General features: G+C 39.6%; 1 protein-coding gene across 3 annotated transcripts in view; it reads left to right on the top strand.

Annotated features, from left to right (window-relative positions):
• The window catches only part of RNF17 (ring finger protein 17), a 187,592-nt gene that overhangs the window by 156,217 nt on the left and 11,993 nt on the right, over positions 1-19,382 (top strand). For all 3 annotated transcript variants that reach the window (XM_075198887.1, XM_075198885.1, XM_075198886.1), the window contains 7 exons: positions 276-556; positions 2,621-2,787; positions 3,845-3,964; positions 4,872-4,952; positions 11,178-11,300; positions 14,604-14,645; positions 19,296-19,340. In XM_075198887.1, coding sequence (XP_075054988.1) covers positions 276-556; positions 2,621-2,787; positions 3,845-3,964; positions 4,872-4,952; positions 11,178-11,300; positions 14,604-14,645; positions 19,296-19,340 — 859 coding nt within the window. The remainder of the gene's footprint in view (positions 1-275; positions 557-2,620; positions 2,788-3,844; positions 3,965-4,871; positions 4,953-11,177; positions 11,301-14,603; positions 14,646-19,295; positions 19,341-19,382) is intronic.

Below are 19,382 nucleotides of genomic sequence, written 5' to 3'. Positions count from 1 at the left end.
AAAGAGTATTGTCCAGTAAAATAAAATTGTCTGGTTCCAATTTTACTAGACTATGCAATGAATGTGTTACAGGGAGTGAGTGATATCTTTTGTAGAGCTGAGATACAAAAACTTTTTTGTTGTTTTTTTGTTAAGAAGAATACAAAGTTTCTGTGGTTCTTAGTTAAAAAATGCTACTGTTTTGTAACCCTCTGTGAAATGTTTTTCAAATGTAGTCGAATTATGGATACAATTTCTTAATGTATTGATGGTATACCTGCTACACTTTTTTGCAGGTTCAAAAAACACGATTCCCTGATGGATGTTAATGAAACTACAAAATTGGCTGACAATGCAGATGTTTCAGTACAAGAAGTTATATCAGCACCTGTGTCTGAGTCAGACAAGACAGTAACTGGAGAGGAAAACATTGTTCCAATATCTGAAGACCCTGTGGTGGAAACGACCATTGATGAACCTTACCTTTCTCCACCCTTACCTAATGAGAAAACATTTGTAGCTAAAGTTAGCTATGTAGCTGAAGATGGAACTATACACGTGATCCAGCAATCCCTGGGTAACACAGTTGCTTTAAGCTGTTAAAAGCTCTCCTGCTCAGACAAGTTACTAAATGTTATATCTAGCAGAGTAGAGATGTTGATGCTAGAAAAGTTTGTATAAATTTGGGACTTGAGTGTTGTTTTTTTTCATAACTTGATGTGAATATTAAAAAAAATGTAGTTTGATTTACAGCTGCATAGAGAGGTTCTTAAATTTGAATCCCCTTGGTCCTGTTTTATTTCTAGTCCTTGAGTTTATAATCCTTTTATGTTCCAATTTTTATTCATTTAATTTTTCTGGAATTTTGATCCGGAATTTATTTAGTCACATCCACAATGTTCTTGTTCTGAAAAATATGCTGTCCCTGATTGAATTGACAAAAACTGATAAGAATTGGTTTTCATTTTAAATACAAAATGAAAATGTATTAAAAACCTATAAAATTTGTATTTTTTATGCATCCTCATTGACTTTTAAAATATTAGATGTCAATGGCCAAAGACTGTAGCAGGCAATATAGAAAAAATAAAGTTAATGTACATGGATTAGAAAAAGTCTGAAAATGTTTTCAACTATTGCCCACAGTTTGTTAAAAGCAGATGGAGCAGACACAAGACACAAATGTGCACTTGGCCCAACAGAGCTTGTTTTGTTAGTCTCCTCATAGGTGTAATAGTTTTCATACAGTCAGAGACATTCATCTGCTTCTGCAAGGAGATTCACATACATGTGTATAGTTTGTGATACCTGAAGGCAGTTTTGAGAATCCATGCTATAATCTAATAAATTCATTAATATTTTTTTAATGACAGTAGATGGCCTTTGTGCTTCATCTTCTCTCAGTAGATCCATGTCATTTTTTTTAAATAAGTGCAAGCAGATCGTAAGTGTTTTCAAGCTTAAATTAGTGTTTTACACCTAGGTATTTAAGGAATGTTACCACTGATTTTCTTGGTGATGGTTGATATGACCATCATGCTTACATTTTTCTGTCTTAGGTCTCGTACCCATTGGAGTTTTTTCGCATTTGACAATCCTTAATATACTATCTGATAACTGCAGTGCAAGTAAAATTGTAAATGGGTATGGATTCGCTTGGAATAATAATTATTGTCACATTAATGTGACATTAAAAGTGCTAATGAAGAAAAACACCTGGGTATGAGTCCTTAAAGGGCCACTACCTAAAAAATATGACTTTATTATTTATATGAAATATCAAGTCTCTTGAGAAGAAGAAATTAATTTATTATACTATTTATACTGTTTGCTTCATTGTTTCTGTAAAATACCATTCTTATCCACCAGTCTCTCTCAAGACTAAGGGCTAGATTTACTAAGCTGCGGGTTTGAAAAAGTGGGGATGTTGCTTATAGCAACCAATCAGATTCTAGCTTTCATTTATTTAGTACCTTCTACAAAATGACAGCTAGAATCTGATTGGTTGCTATAGGCAACATCCCCACTTTTTCAAGCCCGCAGCTTAGTAAATCTAGCCCTAAATCTTTCTCTTTCCAATGCAATTTTATTTTGTTACAATTATTATATATTGTGTTCTCCATCTGCAGTAGTGGGAGACAGACAGTGGGTTATTTTTTTACACCCAATAGGAGACATGATACAGAATAAAATACGTGGCCACACTTCCACCACCCAGGAGTCAGATGGTCACTTTCAGTGCGTTCAATTTACTGTGGGAAGTGACGAAAGCGTGTTTGTTTGTTTTTTTACACAAGGGCAATGGGCCAAATGACATCTCTTAAGATGTCACATGATGATCACCAACTTACCTGTTTCCAGTGATGGTAATTTGACTTGTTTCAGATTTGCTCTTTTGTGTGAGGATATCAAATAATCCAAAAAATAATGATGTAAACAGGAAAGACATTCAATATTAGATTTTCTTGTCTTACACATTTTTGAAGTGGATGCTAATGATCTCTCTTAACTATAATCATATCTGCCTTTGTATTTGGAACATAATATGCAATATATATATATATATATATATATATATATATATATATATATATATATATATATATATATAAAAAAAAATTATTTTATTTTATTTTTTTAGAAAATGAGCTTGGCATGCTTATGCTTGATATCCAAAATTCGTTCAAATGTCTCGGCTTAATGGCACCATACTCCTGGAAAAAAGGTGAAGGTTGTCTCATTAAAGGGTCAGACACCATGTCATACAGAGGAAAGGTTCTCGAAATTCTTGGAGGCGATATGATTAAGGTAGAGGAATGAGCTTTCAATATATTTATATATATATATATATATATATATATATATATATATATATATATATAAATTTATTTTAAATATTTTGGTTTGTTTCCAGAGTTTTATGGCACAAAATATGTTTTGCATTGCATTTCTTCATTGTTGTAATTAACTATTTACACAGTTGGAGACCTTTTATGGAAACTAGTGCACAGGAGAACTGTCGTACTGCCCATAGCGATAGGTCCTATTCTAGCTGTCGCTTTTATAGTTCAGTTTAGGAAATTAAAGCAAACATTTTAGAGATGGTGTAGGCATGCATCTACCTGACCCCCTTACTCCTGACAGAGCCTGTTATTTACAGCGGACTCAGTTATCACATGCATGGCATTACGGTTATGGATCTATGCTAAAATGTACCTAATAGTAACTGCTGTTGTAGAAAATGACCCCTCATATTATCTCCTGGCTATTAAAATGTGTACAAATTAAAAAAAAAAAATGACAGTGCACTCCAGCATCAACAGTATAAGTGCACACTCAAAACTGGAAAGAGGGGCAATCACTTAAGTATTTATTAAAGTCCCGTCCCGTGAGTGCCATTCATAATTTTCTTCATATAGGAATTTTTTTATATGCTTTTCACATATTGTCTTTAAATCTATAATATAATTTATGTTCTGTAAATAGTATATGAAAATAAAAGTTCTTGTAAACAACCTTTTTTCTGCTCCCAAAACTTATTTCTGTGACTTATGTGAACCAGAAGAATAGGTAGAATTTTGTGGGGTTGCTCGTAGTGTGTAAAAGTAACAATGATAGAAATATGGTATATTATTTTTGTTTGTTTGATTTTCCTTAGCTAGTGGATGTCAAATTGATATGTATTTTAATATTTTACAAAACATCATATTTGCATGTTTACATTAAGAATATAAAGAGTACTTTATGGGGAATACTATGCAGGGCATAACTGACTAAGATCTGGTTACAGAGGTATAAACCACCACCAGCTCTGAAGGCAATATTATCAGCTTATTTTGTCTAAAAACATTTACTGTTTTAATAGGTTCAATATGAAGATTTCGGATATACTGAAAAAATCCCCAAATGCCACCTTTACCCTTGTGTGTTTAATCCGAGCATTCCACGATTTTCCATACCATGCCAGCTGAGTGATTTACTTCATGTGAGTAATTATGTTTACAATTACATGCTGCCTTTATATGCAGCCATCTTAGTACAGCATCCATTATTATAGAAATAATGGCAATTTAAAGAGGAATGGAACTAATTAATCTTGGGCACATTTGAGAGATAGCAAGTAAGTAAGGATGGCACTATGAATTGTGTAGTATTAAAAGGGAGCACTTATTTATTAAACAAGTTGCCTGTGATGTATTGTAAAATTTTAGTAATTGTAGATAGTATGCTACCAAAAGTGGAAATATGTCTCTCCTTCTAAATTGCTTGTTTTGCATTTCTTTGATGCTTGAGTAAAATGTGACTGCTAATTTGGGAACCCTTTGATCCATCATCTTGATTGCTTTAAAGCATGCAGTCTAAAACCCAAAAATATGTGATCGTAAGTGCCGCTTCAGGTAACAGTAATAGTTTAACCCAAAAGTTAGCAGTCATTGCCCACATTTACCATGGCAAAATGTACTTCGATATTCAGTTCTTGTAGTTCATAATTGCCTTTTCTGCACTCTAATATGGGGAGTGTCTTTGCCCCAACCTCTTTATAACTGTAGTATGAGCAGTGACAAATGCACAGAAATATTCAAGATTTCCAGTTAGGTTTAACATGTAAATAGAAGTATCCTCTATTTATTCAGCAAGATCCATAGTGTGTGCGCACAGGAGTATAGATCTTTACATCACCAGCTTTGTGAGAAATGTATTTTTGTGTTTGTTTGGGGTTTTATTTTGTTTGTTTGTTTTAATTGTTTAGCGGGAAGAATAACCCAGTTTATAAAATGTTTTATGTTGTTCACCTGGCCGTTTTTATTGTTTATCTTTCTGACATTTAATCACAATATGTATGCTCTTCATAATTTAATTTTATTGACTTTTCTTTTTTATGGTCTTACTAGGTTGGTGAATGTTGGCAACCAGATGCTATTCAGTTTCTAAAAGAACTTCTCTTGGATAGAATTGTCAGCGTTCATGTTGTGGTATCTCTCTTTTCTTATATTGTTGTTTTGTAAAGATCAGATGTGTAGTTAGCCATAATTACATAAATTCTTACTTTATTTATTACCATATAAAGTGAAATGTGGGTCTTGTCTTGGTGTTCTTTTAAAATGATGAATTTATTTTTGTTGTGTGGAGCATTTTCTAATAAACGTCTTGAATAGGTTAGTTTTTAAAATGATAGGCAGCACATTTACCAGTCGGTATTTAACAGAGATGATTTACACTCCCTCGCTCAACCCAGCTAAAGTAGAAGGTGTGGTGGTCACAGGCATACAAATGCTTCATTTTTCTCTATTCTACTATTGGGGGACATTGGGCTATAGAGTAGTGGGGATAGACAATGGGCACTTTAAGAACTTAACTATTCCGAGCTCCTCCCTCTCTATACCCCATTACCTGTATAGGAGCCAGTTTAGTTTAGTGTTGGGCGAATCGGGCTGTTTTAGGGCTTTTGCAGCCCTGTTCACCTTTATTTAATGTAGTTTGTTTTTATATTTGAATCTGAGGCTTCTGCTCCCTGCCAAATAACAGCTGTCACCGGGGGGACCGGCGGTTCCTGTCTGAATGGCAGCGCACAGCACGGACAGCTGTGCGCTGCCTGTTGCGGGGGATTGGAGGTGCCATGGAGGTACCTCCAGTGCCGTCCCTTCGCTCCCATCGCTGAACACCTCTGGGGAGCTGGCCACAATGGGCCCCCTGGGTGGCTGTCTCTTACTAGAGGCAGCCATTAGTATACTTAGCGGGCTGGGTCGGGTAGGGGTTACAGTGATGGTGTAAGCCCCTTTTTAGGCACTGTATTGGTGGAGGTGGCTGTCCTGCTGCATTCAGTGCTCGGCCCTGGTGGGAGGTGCTTCTTCCCTCTTCTTGCACTTCTTCCATGGTGGTCTTTCACTCCTCATTTGCAGACAGCAGACACCAGAATAGGCAGCCATTTTGAACTCCAGCGTCTCCCTTTTCTGTCCCTTGTCTTGTATGGTAACGGGTTATAGGGTGGTTTTTTTTCTCTGTGGTTTGTCCCTTAGACTTTTTGTGCTCATTGGCTGTATAGCAGGCTCGCTTTCTGTGCTTTGATTGTGTGCTGCTTGTCTTTTTCACTGTATTTTTTTTCTTTTTTCAGTGTGTTTTGTCCCATCTTTGTGTAACATGTCAGATAGGGTGAGATCCTTAAGGTTGGGGTGACTTCTATGTCGAAGTTCACCTGTGCTGACTGTAACCCTAATTTGCAGTCCGGACTGTTAGGCACGAATGCTTTGTGTGCAGCCTGCCAGTCTAGGGAACGCTCGCTGTGTGCGCCAGGGGGTTCTGTTACTGACTCGGCAGAGCCAGCCTGGCCTCAGTCACTGACTAATACTATGGCTGAGGTTGCCCAATTTTTGCGGTCTCAATCAGTGGGTGGTCCTTCTCCATATCCCCGTGCCTTTGGAGTGAGTGGGGTGGATTCTGTTCTTGGTTCCCTAAGCCAGGGTCCGGCTGGTCCTGTGGTTGTGGATTCTGAAGAACCGACCTGGGTACTTGGTCTTGCGACATTGGTGTATAGGGTTTGGTTTCTTCCTCCTTGGAGAGACTGTTGCAATCCTCTACGCCATCCGTCTCTCCTAAACGCAGGTGGGTGGTGGCGTCCCTGCAGGGTGTAGAGGATTTGATACAGGCTGGGCGTCAGGTACTGAAGATTCCTGAGGCGGTAGTCCCTGAGACTGCGGTGCCCTCTCTCTTTACATGGTGGACAAAGACTTAGTCTTTTCCTTCTTAGTCTCAATTGAAAGATTTGTTGGGTGATCCTGGTCTTTACCAGAACGTAAGTTCCAGGTGTCCCTGGAACTTATGACTGTGTCGGCTGTAGTCTTGTTTTCCTTTTACCCCTGAGGTTCTCGCAAAATGGGAGGCACCTCCATGACTGAACGCTCAAGTTGCAAGGCTGGCTAAGGTCACTACCTTCCCTCTCCCCAACTCAGCCACTCTTAAGGACAACGCAGACCATAAACATGAGTCCTGGGATGCTGATGGGTATAATAAGCTCTTCAAACAATTCCCTTTTCTGGGGGTGTTTTGTTTGGTGTTCAGCTGGACACCATTATCAGTCAAGCAGCAGGAGGTAAAAGTACTTTTTTATTTCTATAAATGCTGCCAAGCCAAAGATGTCCAGATGCTGGTCCTTTCGATCGTCAGGCAGGTCTCAGGGTCAGTACTCGATGGGTCAGTTCCCCAGAGACCAATCATCCGCCAATAGTGGTGGTGTGCAGCACGAACTCAGGCCTGGTCTGCTCGGCATCCAGCAGCTAAGTTAGCATACAAGCAGTCGGGGTGACAGGCATTCTGCCCCTCTACAGTCTGCCATGGTGGGAGCCCATCTTCTTCGATTAAGGGATCAGTGAATTCAGTCTATCACGGATTTCCGGGTATTGGGAATTATGGGCCTGGGGTACATGGTCGATCTCCTCAGTTATCCTCCCAGGGTTTTTTTTTCCACCAGGCTTCCCGCATTTCCAATAAAGCAACTGGCTCTGCAAGAGTTCCTGATGTCTTCTTCAGTAGTTATTTCAGGTTAGGAATTACAAAAAGGTTTGGGGTTTTATTCCAATCTGTTTCTTGTTTCAAAAGCTGACTACTCGTTCAGGCCAATTCTGAATCTCAAATCATTAAACGCCCAGGTCAGGGTGCCCAGATTCAAGAGATTGGTAATTCACATTATGGAACAAGGGGAGTTCATTGTGGCTCTAGAAATCAAGGATGCCTATCTGCATGTTCCCATCTAAGAGGGTCATCAGTCCCTCGTCAGGTTTGCGGTTCAGTCAGATCAGTACCAATTCCAGGCACTTCCTTTTGTTCTGGCCACAAATCCGCGGGTCTTCACAAAGATCATAGCTGTCATGGCTGCGCTATTGCGGCCCAAGGGGATTACGATCATCTCTTACCTGGACGATCTTCTAAAGGCGGATTCCCCAGATGTTCTCCTGTCCTATATTCAGGTAATGACTAAGACACTGGAGTCCCACGGTTGGATCCTCAACTTCAAAAAGTCCCAAATTGACTCTGACCTAACGGATGATGTTTTGGGCCTTCTATTTGACACCCAACAACAGCGGGTGTTCTTGTCCCCAGACAAAATTCAGGCTTTACAGAAGATGGTACGATCTCTGCATGTGGGTTCTGGGCAAGATGGTATCTACTTTCGTGGTGGTCAGGTTTGCTTATTTTCATACACAGGAGTTCCAACTGGATCTTGATTACAACAGATGCCAACCTTCAGGGTTGGTGTGCAGTCTGTCTTTACACCCAGTTTCGGGGCTTTTGGGAGCTTAGATTCTTCGAGTCCAATCAGTGTGTTGGAACTGCAGACATTGTTTTGATCAGCGCGCAACATTTTCCACAGCTGTGGCATATCTCAACCAACAGAGCGGCACCTAGAGTCCATTAGCCATGCTAGAGATGCACATGGTCTTTCTGTATGCCGAATCTCATGTTCAGGGGGTAATGGCCATTTTTATACCCAAGGGTAGAAAATTGGGAAACAGATTTTCTCAGCAGACGACCTCTGCATCCCAATGAATGGTCCCTTCATCTCTAGGTATTTTGCCAGTTGGTAGACAGGTGGGGTCAACCAGACATCAACATGGTGTCTCAGTTGAAACGCAAAGTCCAGCTCTTCTGCTCCTTTATCAGAGATCCTCTGGCTGTCTTAGTAGACACCATGTCCGTTCCTTGGTGGTTTTACTTGGTTTACTTATTCCCACTGGTAGCCATGCTTACTGCATTCTGGTAGCGTCGGACTGGCCTCGAAGGGCTTGGTACACCGATGTTCTTTCCATGGAGGGGGGTCGGTCGTGACGTCTGCCGCTTCAACCAGACCTGTTTAGAACGTCTGGCTTTAATGTAGTGGCTGTTGAAGCCATGATCCTTCAGGCAAAGGGTTTATCTGAGCCCATGGTGCAATCATGCTTTGTGCTCGCAAACTGGGTTCAGCTAAAATATATCATTGTGTCTGGAGAACATATATTGCCTGGTGTGAAAGAAAGGGGTACTCTACCGCCTCTTTTCGGTTATCCAAGTTGCTTATGTTTCTGCTGGGTGTTGGTCTATGCCTTATTTCACTTCAGGGTCAGGTGTCTGCTCTTTCGGTCTTCTTTCAAAGAAGACTTGCTATGATGCCTGATGTTCAAACTTTCCTTTAGGGGGTACTTCATGTACAGCCTCCGTATGTTCCTCCTATAGCTCCTTGAGATTTAAACTTGGTGTTAAATGCTTTATAGCATTCCCCATTTGAGTCCTTGAACACAATGGATTTAACATTTTTGACTTTGGAAACCGTTTTCCTCCTGGCCATGTCGTCCACTAGAAGAGTTTCAAACCTTGCAGCATTATCATGCAACTTTTCTCTTCTCATTCTTCACAATAATTGGGCAATTCTATGAACTAAGTCTTCACTCCTCCCTAAGGCGATGTTAATATTCCACATAAATGAAGACATTCTCAGCCTTGCCCTGACCAACTGTAGGTCTTCGGAGGACGAAGTTTCTCTTCGTTCTCTAGATGTAGTCCGGGTTTTGCGTACATCTGTGCGTAGGACTAAAGATGTGTGCAAGCTGTAGGATCTTTTAGTCCTCTGTGATGATGCACACGAGAGGCTGGCCAGCCTCTGAAGTGTCTATTGCTCGGAGGATTACAGTTGTTATCAGTCAGTCTTATAATGGGATTGGATTGCCAGATCCTTTAAATTCTTTGGGCTCTCTCCATGAGGTTGGTTGAGTACTTCTTGGGCGGCTCAGCATGGTGCTTCGACTGAGCAGCTATGTCGGACAGCTACCTGATTCTCTGTTCACACTTTTACTCGGTTTTACAGGTTTAATGTGTTTGCATGAGGGGATGCAAGTTTTGGGAGAGAGGTGCTTTGCGCTGTTTCTTCTGAGCGTTCCCACGTGTAATTGCGGCTTTGAGATGTCCACATTGTCCCTTGGGATGTCCTCAATTTCTGTTGTTTTTTTTCTCTAGTGTCTCTTTTTCTGTGGGGCTTGGTTACACATAAACTGACTGCTGTACAGAAAGTGTGGTATAGAGAGTGTGGTATAGAGATGGTTGAACTGGGACTAGTTAACAAGTTTTTAAAGTGTCATCACCTATCTCCACTACTCTATACCCCAGTGTTCCCGGTGTCCCTCAATGGACTAAGAGAAACAGATCTTATGTAAGTATAAAAATCCAATTTTAATTTAAACTTCAGGTAAAATAACAATTCATGTCTGAAGGCTTGTATTTACTTATTTATTTTAAATGTCTGAAATGCATTCATTATAAGATACCTGGATAGCAGGAGTACCAATCCGTTGAAAACAGCTTGAAATTCATCCATGTGCACTTAAACAGAGACAGTTAATCTCTTGATTATACCATGCAGAGTATTTTAAAGGCAATTTCACACTTTTAATATTTTTTTGTACAATACATTAGTTCTGCCCCCTACCTTAGTTGTGGTGGTCTCTTATGTGCCCTCCTTTCTCTGCACTGTTAGTCCTTAATTAAATGCATGGGCAGCCTGAATGGGCGTGCTGATGCAGCAGCTTGCCAGGCCAACACAGCTGCTCTTGACGGTTTAAATGTGATTCAAGGCCCTTTTTTGTGGAGTTCCATTTCATCAGGGACCCCAGCAGCGCTGAAGAAGTGGGTCCCAGTGTGGGTCCCTGCAATTCAGTTAAATGGGAAGGGGAATAAGCTTGAAATTGTATTGAAATAATTGCCAATATAAACATTGTAGTTACTATTGAAAAGCCTTAAGATTTAGAATATTCTTGGTGTAAGAGGCTCCCGTGAAAAATGTTTTCTTTTTGATGGCTGTCACCTGGTGTGGAGACCTAAAAGAAAACCTTAGTTTAGAAACTCTCCTACTACTGTTATCACAGCAGATGTCCGTGTGACCGGCAATAAGTCTGCCTTTGGTGTACTGTTTCTACTCCTAGCCCCCACAAATTAAGTGCTGAGAGATGTATAGTATATTGCTACATTTAACAAGGGAGAAAGCCATCAGCCCTTTGTACTCAGTAGAGCTGTTGCAATTTTTACAACATTTTGATTTTCACTATATAGTTTTCTTGTATATTTATTTATATTTTTATCAACTAATATGTAATATTTTACCAAATGGATTGTAAAATCATTTTTACGTTGGCAAGCTTGTAATGGATATTTCCTGTGTTATTCTTGCATGTCCATAGGAACCTCCACAAGGTCCTCGAGGTATTGCCTCTGTTTATCTGTATTGTGGAAATGCTTCGGTTTCTGCTATTTTGGAGAAATATTCACATTGTATTCCCAAGGATTGTGAGAAGAAAAAAAAAGTAAGTGTTTGACAAAGTAGGCCGCAGTACATTCAAGTGGTTGTCTGTTGCTTTGTTTGGTTCAACTATATAAGATGTGTATAAGAAAAGTACAGTCTGTGTCTGTCTCAGTTGGCTGCTCATTATCTATGAAAGTGATTAAAATCCAATAATAAATGTAGAGGACACTCTTTTGAAATATTGTCCTGTTACCCTGGATGATTGGATATATTATCGATATTACTGAAATATACTAATTTCATTTTTTCATTCACATTTGCCTTATTTATTTATTTTTCCCCACATTCTTTAGTTTTATTTTTTTTTGTTCTTTTTCAGGATTTTTACGTGCAGAAATAAATTGATGCATGTTCTTGTTAAAGATTATTAAATTTGTGACTTTATTCAGTTTAGTGTACAACCATTATATGATCTTTCTCTTTTTGTTTGGGTTTGTGTGGGTTTCCTATGTGTGCTTCGGTTTCCTCCCACAATCCAAAAATAAACCATACTAGTAGGTTAATTGGCTACTGTCAAATTGACCCTAGTCTGTGTGTGTGTTAGGAAATTTAGACCGTAAGCTCTATTGGGGCAGGGACTGATGTGAGTGCATTCTATGTACAGCGCTGCGGAATTAGTGGCGCTATATAAATAAATGATGATATAAGGAGCACTGGCATAATGTATGGTAGAGCCAAGAGTGTATAATTCATATTTAGTTCAATTCCAATCATGCAGATCCTTGATGATAAATATACCTCCATCAGTCTAGAGTGCCCCTTCTGCTATGATCAGTTTCCTTTCTTGTTTAATTTAATTAAATTAAAACTAATAAAATGACCGTATACTTATTCAGTAGTAAAATCTTTTGGACCGTTTGCCAAATTGTATATAGAGATGGTGCAGCAAATCATCTTGATGTAGCATTTTGTTTTGCGCGCACTTAGGTCAATGCAAAGATGAAAAAATACTGTATACTACAGATTTTGTACTTCCTGTATGTGTTTAACTTAGTGCTGTTTTCTTTTTTTTTACTTCTATACTTCTGACTTTTTTTTTTAATCAAACTACTTCTGTAAAGTAGCGGCTAAGTGTTTTATATGTATGTTAGTTTATCAGTTTTCAAATTATAAACAATTACTGAGAAATTGCTTGATTAGTTCAGTAACCACATAAAAGTCTCAGAACTTGAATAACTTCATGTATCCATAATGCTTGTTAACACTTTGAGCGCTTTACCTGTGGTGCTGACTGCATGTAAAATGCAGAATGAGCTAGTGATCATTATCCCTGTGTAGCCCAATTCTTCCAGTTCACACTAAGACATACCTGAAAATGCAACATGAGTCATCTTTATCACTATTGGGTGGAATGGCTAGCGGTGGGGGCCTAGATATCGGCGCACTGTTCGGTTTACATTAGACATGCTAGCAGGTCTTCTTAATTCAACAGTTTGTACTGTGAAGTATTTGAAAAATGCAGTGGTATGGCTTAGAGCAGTGTTTTCCAAACCCAGTCTTCAAGTACCCCTACAGCGCATATTTTCTATATATCCTTGCTGGAGCACAGGTGTAATAATTACTGACTGACACATTGAAACAGATGCACAGATGGTAGAACGATTTCCCTTGTCTCCTGGAAAACCTGCACTGTTAGGGGTCCCTGAGGACTGGGTTTGGGAAACAATGGCTTAGAGCAGTGGTATTAATAGTTAACGGATTACAAATACAATTGTTTTTCATATGATCCTAATGCTGAAGTTATAACAAGGAGATTAGTCTAAGTGCACCAGTGGTTTATGTGGAAGAATGGTGAACTTGTAGTCATGTTGGCTTTGAAAATAGGATTGTGTCCGGAATACAACTTGGTAAATGTTGATGACAGTGTGCAAAGAATCATACATGTGTAAGGTTGCAACTGTGTTACACGTAGCTGGACATGTTAATATTAAAGAATATCATACTCCTATATTTAATAAATTTAATGATAATAAAATTGGCTTTCATGAGTAAAAATCTCTCTATAGAATTAATTGCAGTATAACTATAAAGTGTGTATCATTCCAATATATAGCCTTTGTGTTGTACACATGCATATACGGTAAGGCACATAAAGCAATTCATTGATACAAACACAAGTAAGTCAATGAATTCAGTAGTGGACTTAAACCGGAAACTTGTGAGGTTGGTATACAGCAATTACAGGCTGAACAGTATGAAGCAAATAGGTCTTAGACTTGCAGATTGGTACATATGTGATGAAATTCTGACAAAATAAATACAAATCATACAGGTGTCAGCCTGGGAGTTCATACTGCTGTATAAAGTACCACGCAGTCCGGTCTGCTTGTTGGTAACGTGATGGAACTGGTGAGATTGCTAATAGTACATAACCTATGTTGCAGCGGAAACTCTGGAATAAAAGTCTTATCAGCTGGTGCTAGAACGTAGATGTATTCAGCAATGTGCGTGGAGTAACAGCTGGTACCTGCAGTGTCCTGGTGTAAAGCTGCTCCCTCCTTTGAAGATTTCTGCAGTAGGGTAATAGTAAGCGGGTGTAGATGAAATGTGCATGCTCCGCTGTCGCGTCCCGTGCCCTTAGTGCAGTTGTTGGTAAAGAGGTCCTTGAGGAAGCCTTTTTAGGTGAAACATATTGGTTCCAACCCTGCCTACTACTAACTGCTATGTCATCACAATATACTTACTGAGACTTCACTTTCACCTGCACAAACCTCCTTACCGCAACTGCACTAAGGGCACTGGACGCGGCAGAGGAGCCTGCACATTCCATCTACTCGCGTTTACTATTGGCATATTGCAGAAACTACAGGATACTTATGAAACCCTATTTTATGATCATTAAATTTATTGAATATGAGTATGATATTCTTTAATATTGATATGTCCAGCTGTGTGTAACACAGTTGCAACCTTACACATGTATGGTTCTTTGCATACTGTTGTCAACATTTACAAAGTTGTGTTCTGGACACAATCCTATTTTCAAACCTAATGCGACTACAAGTGCACCAATCTTCCACAAAACCACTGGTGCGCTTAGACTATTCTCATTATTATAACTTCCGAAAAATTATTGGGGATGGGTTACCCCACTGAGTCGGAGCAGCACCACGCCTGCTACTACCTCAGTGATGGTGTCGATCATATAAATAATACTTTATTCTTCAACGATGACTGTACTACACACAAAGATATCTATAGTAGAATAGTGCTTTAACATTCCTGATGTTTTCATATTTTATCGTGTTGCATAGAACCATTCAATTATCTTGCACACATGTTTTAATTTATATCTTTTCTGTAGGACGCAGGCTTTGATGTGAATAGCGATGTTGCTAGCTACACAGTAAGTTATTTTTTCTGTATCACATACCTGCAAGTGACTCTGAGAATACAGGGTATAGCTGATGTTTATGGGAGGTGGACACAATAGACAAGGTGGAGACTTCACTCTACAGGGATGGAGTATAGGAAGTTATACTTTGATATTGAATTGTACTTACTTGGGTGTTTCCTGGGTTCAGCTGGTCCATTGATGTATGTAAAGGTCCAGCAATGCATACCTCTCTTCTACCTGTTTTAAATAACCAGTGGTGGTGTTGATACCCCTTCCCTGTGAAATTCTCATTTATACAAATGGAAAAGTATATTGACAACATGCTGTCAGTTGAAAAAGGTCAGCCTTGGTATGAGTGAGGGCTACATCACTGTATTTGTGGCACTGTAATTGTGGGACTAATGAATCAAGGATATGAGGATATGCAAGAAATAACATTTTTAGCATTAATTTTCATTATATAGTTATACTATAGCTAATCATGGAAAGGAAATCACTAAGATCAGGGGTTGTTTTTGGGTTTTTTAACAGTGTTGCAATGAATTTGTGGAATAGTTGTATTTTTTTTTATAGCTTTAAAAAAAGAAAAAAAAGTTACACGTGTCAGTAGGTGTTGAACTACTTTGTTTCTTGTTTCATTCCCCACGTTGTGCTATGTGAGAGTTGATTACTGCAGATACACCTGCTCTGGAGGATTTTCTATTTGAAAAATGAGAGGACATTTTTTCTGGAAATCAAATAAATGATCTCCAGAGAATTGACATTCCCAGATGGAAGACAAGGAAGTACATGGTACCTAGAGAAAATGCACAATTTTAAACAGGATTCCACATGGTACCAAAGATTTATGGTGCAATTTCAGATTTGTCATATAAAATAACAGTCCCTTGTTAGGCTGACCGGTCTCGTAATAAACTTCTAGAACTAGCGGTAGAGGTCTACGCCTATAGCAGCCACTTATCCTGTAGAACTTGATGCTCTCACAGGTACTCGGATGCCCCCAGGTCTTAACTCTATTGTAGTGCAAGCTTATTAACAAAAATCGCAGCGGCAAGGCTGGAGGAGGGAATCCAGATGATAACGGGTGGGCAGACGTAAGCAGAGGTCAGGGGTCCAAAGCAAACAGAGTAGTCAGAAACAGACCAAAAGGTCATGGCTGGCAGCAAGCCATGATATCCAAAGAACAGGCAGAGGTCAGGGCAATCAGAGTTCAAGCGGGTCAAAAACAGGAAATCTATCAGGAGTGAGCAACACAGCATGTCAGCTATCCCCAGAGATAAAGGAGATAAACTCTATAACCGGCAGGAACAAATCAGAAAATAGAGAAGAGGAGGACTAAATAAGCCCCAGGAGTAGACTAATAAATTCACTAATTAGCCAGATAGGTGTTAGACTAGAGCGCACCCGCCCGGCTGTCTATTGGCAGAAAAGCAGAAAGCCGTCTCGGGGAATAAAACACTATACCACAGTTACACTACCGGTACCAGAAACTTCAGCTTCCGTATTTAGAGCCTGTAGAATTTGGATAGGTCATCTGCAGTGGGTTACGGGGGCATCAGTTTCAAGGAGCTATTGGTCATGTCCTAGGGTTAGGGATCCTCCTTAACAGCATTGAATAGGTGTTTGATCACACCCATCTTACGCTCCGTACAGGGGTCAGTGTGGTACTATGATGTGAATAGAGACAGAAGTTGCAGTCCCACAATCAGGATGAGTTGGATGCAGTCAGTTTCTAACTTGTCCCAGGTGTGTCCCCTTCCACCCTGTCCACAGAAGGTAGAACAGGGCAAATTTCAAATATTGATTGATGCAGGATGCTTATTTTCATGAACTTTATCTCAAATATATTTAGTTCTGACATTCCTATTTTTAACTCGTTTCACCTAACGTACAGCTTTTTGCAGCTTCAGTTATGTATTAAATGCCTTGATTTTATTTTTGTTTGTTTGTTTTATCACATTAATGTATGTATTGATTAGCCAACATCGAGCTTCCAGGACATGTAAAATTCAAGTAGCTTTACAGCAGTGAAAAGCCTTTTCTGCCACCCAGTAAACTGGGAACAACCTATTATGTATGAAATTTCTACCCCTTGAGGATCGTTATAAATAACCCATTCTGCAACATGAAATCTCATTTTGCATTTTGGGCCGTACAGGCTGCAGCTGGCCCACATTCAACGAGAAACAGCCAGATGAATCCAGCTCCCCATCCAAAGGAGAAAAATGGTTGCACCACTGCAATTGCTGCCATCCTGACAAGCTAATTGATAAACTTAATGTAAGCTTGTAAAAATTGTCCCATGTTGTCGCAAAAGGGGAAGAAAGATTTATGATGTATGTCTGCAGTTTGACAGTAACTCTGCTATTGCTATACTGTCTATAGCCGTGGAGCACTTCTTGTGTTAAATGGCAGTGGTGTAGTTTTACAGGAGTTGTGATCCATAGATGTTATATATGGAGGTTCAGCTATGGTCCATAGAGGGTGGATAAGTGGTACCTTGTATAGAGTGCTAGGGGTTGCAAGATATAGTATTGTGAGTATTAGATTGAGTACAATTTGGGTTACAATTATGGTACAGTCAAATAAAGTGGAAAGTATACTGTACTTTTGAAATTAAAGGTACAGTGGAATGAGTAAAGAGGTAGGGTGTATGGCAATGGTGGGTATGGAAGGCTTAGGAAGGAGTGATTATGGTTGGTGGGGTCAGAATAGTAGTAGGGAGGTATGGAGCAGGTGATAGAGGGGGAGGTACTCGGGATGTGTGTGATGGATTACCATGTGGAAAAAGCAAGTGTGCGATAGTATTGGGGAATAGATGTTGAAAGGTGTATAAAGTAGGTAGGTTGAGGTATTGGAGTGTGAAGTGTGCATGAGTAGTGTTAGAAAGTGTGAGGCAATGCTCCATGATCTATAAGGCCCAAGGGCTTTCAGGTCAGCATGTGTCAGACAGTGCTCAGGTCTAGGAAGCTGGTTTTGGCCAGGAATTCTATCTCGCTCTGCAGGACCTATAGGTCCTGGTAAAGGGACTCCTATATTTTATTTTTGGCCTGGCAGTCTATTTCTCTTCTTGCACAGTGGTCTGGATGGGGATTTGGAGGCTTAGTCTGTAGTTCCAGTAAAAAAAAAAAAATGATTCCAGTTTTCACAAAGGGACAAAGATAAGACAGACACCTGGACTTTGAATTTCCTTTCTTTCATGGATTGATGCCTGTACAACCTCCATACATCCCACCGGTAGCTCCTAGGGATTTTTTCCTGGTGCTGTCGGCCTTGCAGCTCTTTACATTTTCAATATTTTATTTTGTGACGTGAAACCTCCTTACCTGGAAGGCTTCATATCTCTTGATTATCTCCTCAGCTCGGAGAATTTAAGAGCTGGCGACTCTGTCTTGCGAGTCTTTTTCTTTTTCCTCAAGACAGTGCCAATTTTTGGCCTAAGCCTTATTTCTCCTTAAGTTGAATCCCAAGTCCCTTCTGAATGAGTACTTTGTGTTTCCGGCTATTTGACCAGGGTTGGTCTACAGATGAAGAGGTCTCTTTCTATGGCTGTGGTCAGGGCCTTTAAGATCTAGTTAATAGTACCTCTATGATGCCCACAACAGCCTCTAAGCAGATCACTGTCAGGTGGATTACTTCAGTAATTCGCTAGGTTTCCTTTATGCCTGTCCCTGAAAATGTGCCGATACATTCCTCCTGTTTAGTGGGTGCTTCTTAGGTGACGCAGATTAAGGTTTCAACTAGGCACCTCTGTTGGATGGTGACCTGGTTTTTAGTATACGTTTTTGTTTTTTTGATGCAACATTTTTGTATGCAAAGATGCGAGTCTTGGAAGGAAGGTGCTGTGGACAAAGAATTTAGAGCGTACCTTCCTTTAGGTACAGCTTTTGGATGACTCCATGTATCCATAGGATGGAAGAGAAAATGTGATTTGTGTGAAGTCCTTTTCTCGAAGTCCAATGGGGGACACTGGACGCCCACCCTTTATGCTGTTTGGTCACTTCTTAATTTTGTTAAGGATTTGTTCCAGTAGTTTTGTTGGAGAACCTTGTTCTTTCCTCTCCTTGTTCAATACTCCTGGTTCTGTCATTGGGAATTTGTTAAAAAATAACTGTTGTTCCCATCGGGTTATAGAGGGGGTGAACCTTAAGTTTTTGGAAGCATATTTGAAATTGCCTCTTGTCACCATACTCTACTTCAGTGCTTCCAGTGTTCCCCATTGAACTCAGAAAAAAGTATTTAATGTAAGTGCAGAAACCCAATTTTTGCCTTACCCCTCTCCACCTGACATAGGTAAGGCTGCATTCTGGTCAGTAGTGTCTTCTCTCTACTCTCAGATATTTAGACTTATGCTGGAAGGCACACGTAAATATTGTGCCGCTTCCAAGGTCTCTATAATTGTTATAGCTTTGTAGCGTTCAAACGTAGCAAGTATGGGGGATGCAGCATTAATGGTATTATGTATTGTTGTTTTTACCTTGTCAGTGTCCACCTTCTAGTGAGACCAGCTTTACCCCGTGGTCCTGTGTCACTAAATGTATGAGAATAGGATTTTTCATTAAGGATTTTGCTATTTTTATCACCTTCTCCTGCCACCATGCGCTCTTATGGCATTGATTCAAGCAGATTAAGTTTTAATGATTTAACAATTTGTTTCAGGAAACACACTTTCCTCAGAAGAAAAATTGGGAAATTGATTTTCAGGTCAGTTGTTTCTTTGTTTTGTGTGTGGGGGATCTTGGGTTT

Source organism: Mixophyes fleayi, chromosome 2 (genome assembly GCF_038048845.1).
Source record: "Mixophyes fleayi isolate aMixFle1 chromosome 2, aMixFle1.hap1, whole genome shotgun sequence".
Lineage (NCBI taxonomy): Eukaryota > Metazoa > Chordata > Amphibia > Anura > Limnodynastidae > Mixophyes > Mixophyes fleayi.
This window is presented reverse-complemented; position numbering and strand designations above follow the sequence as displayed.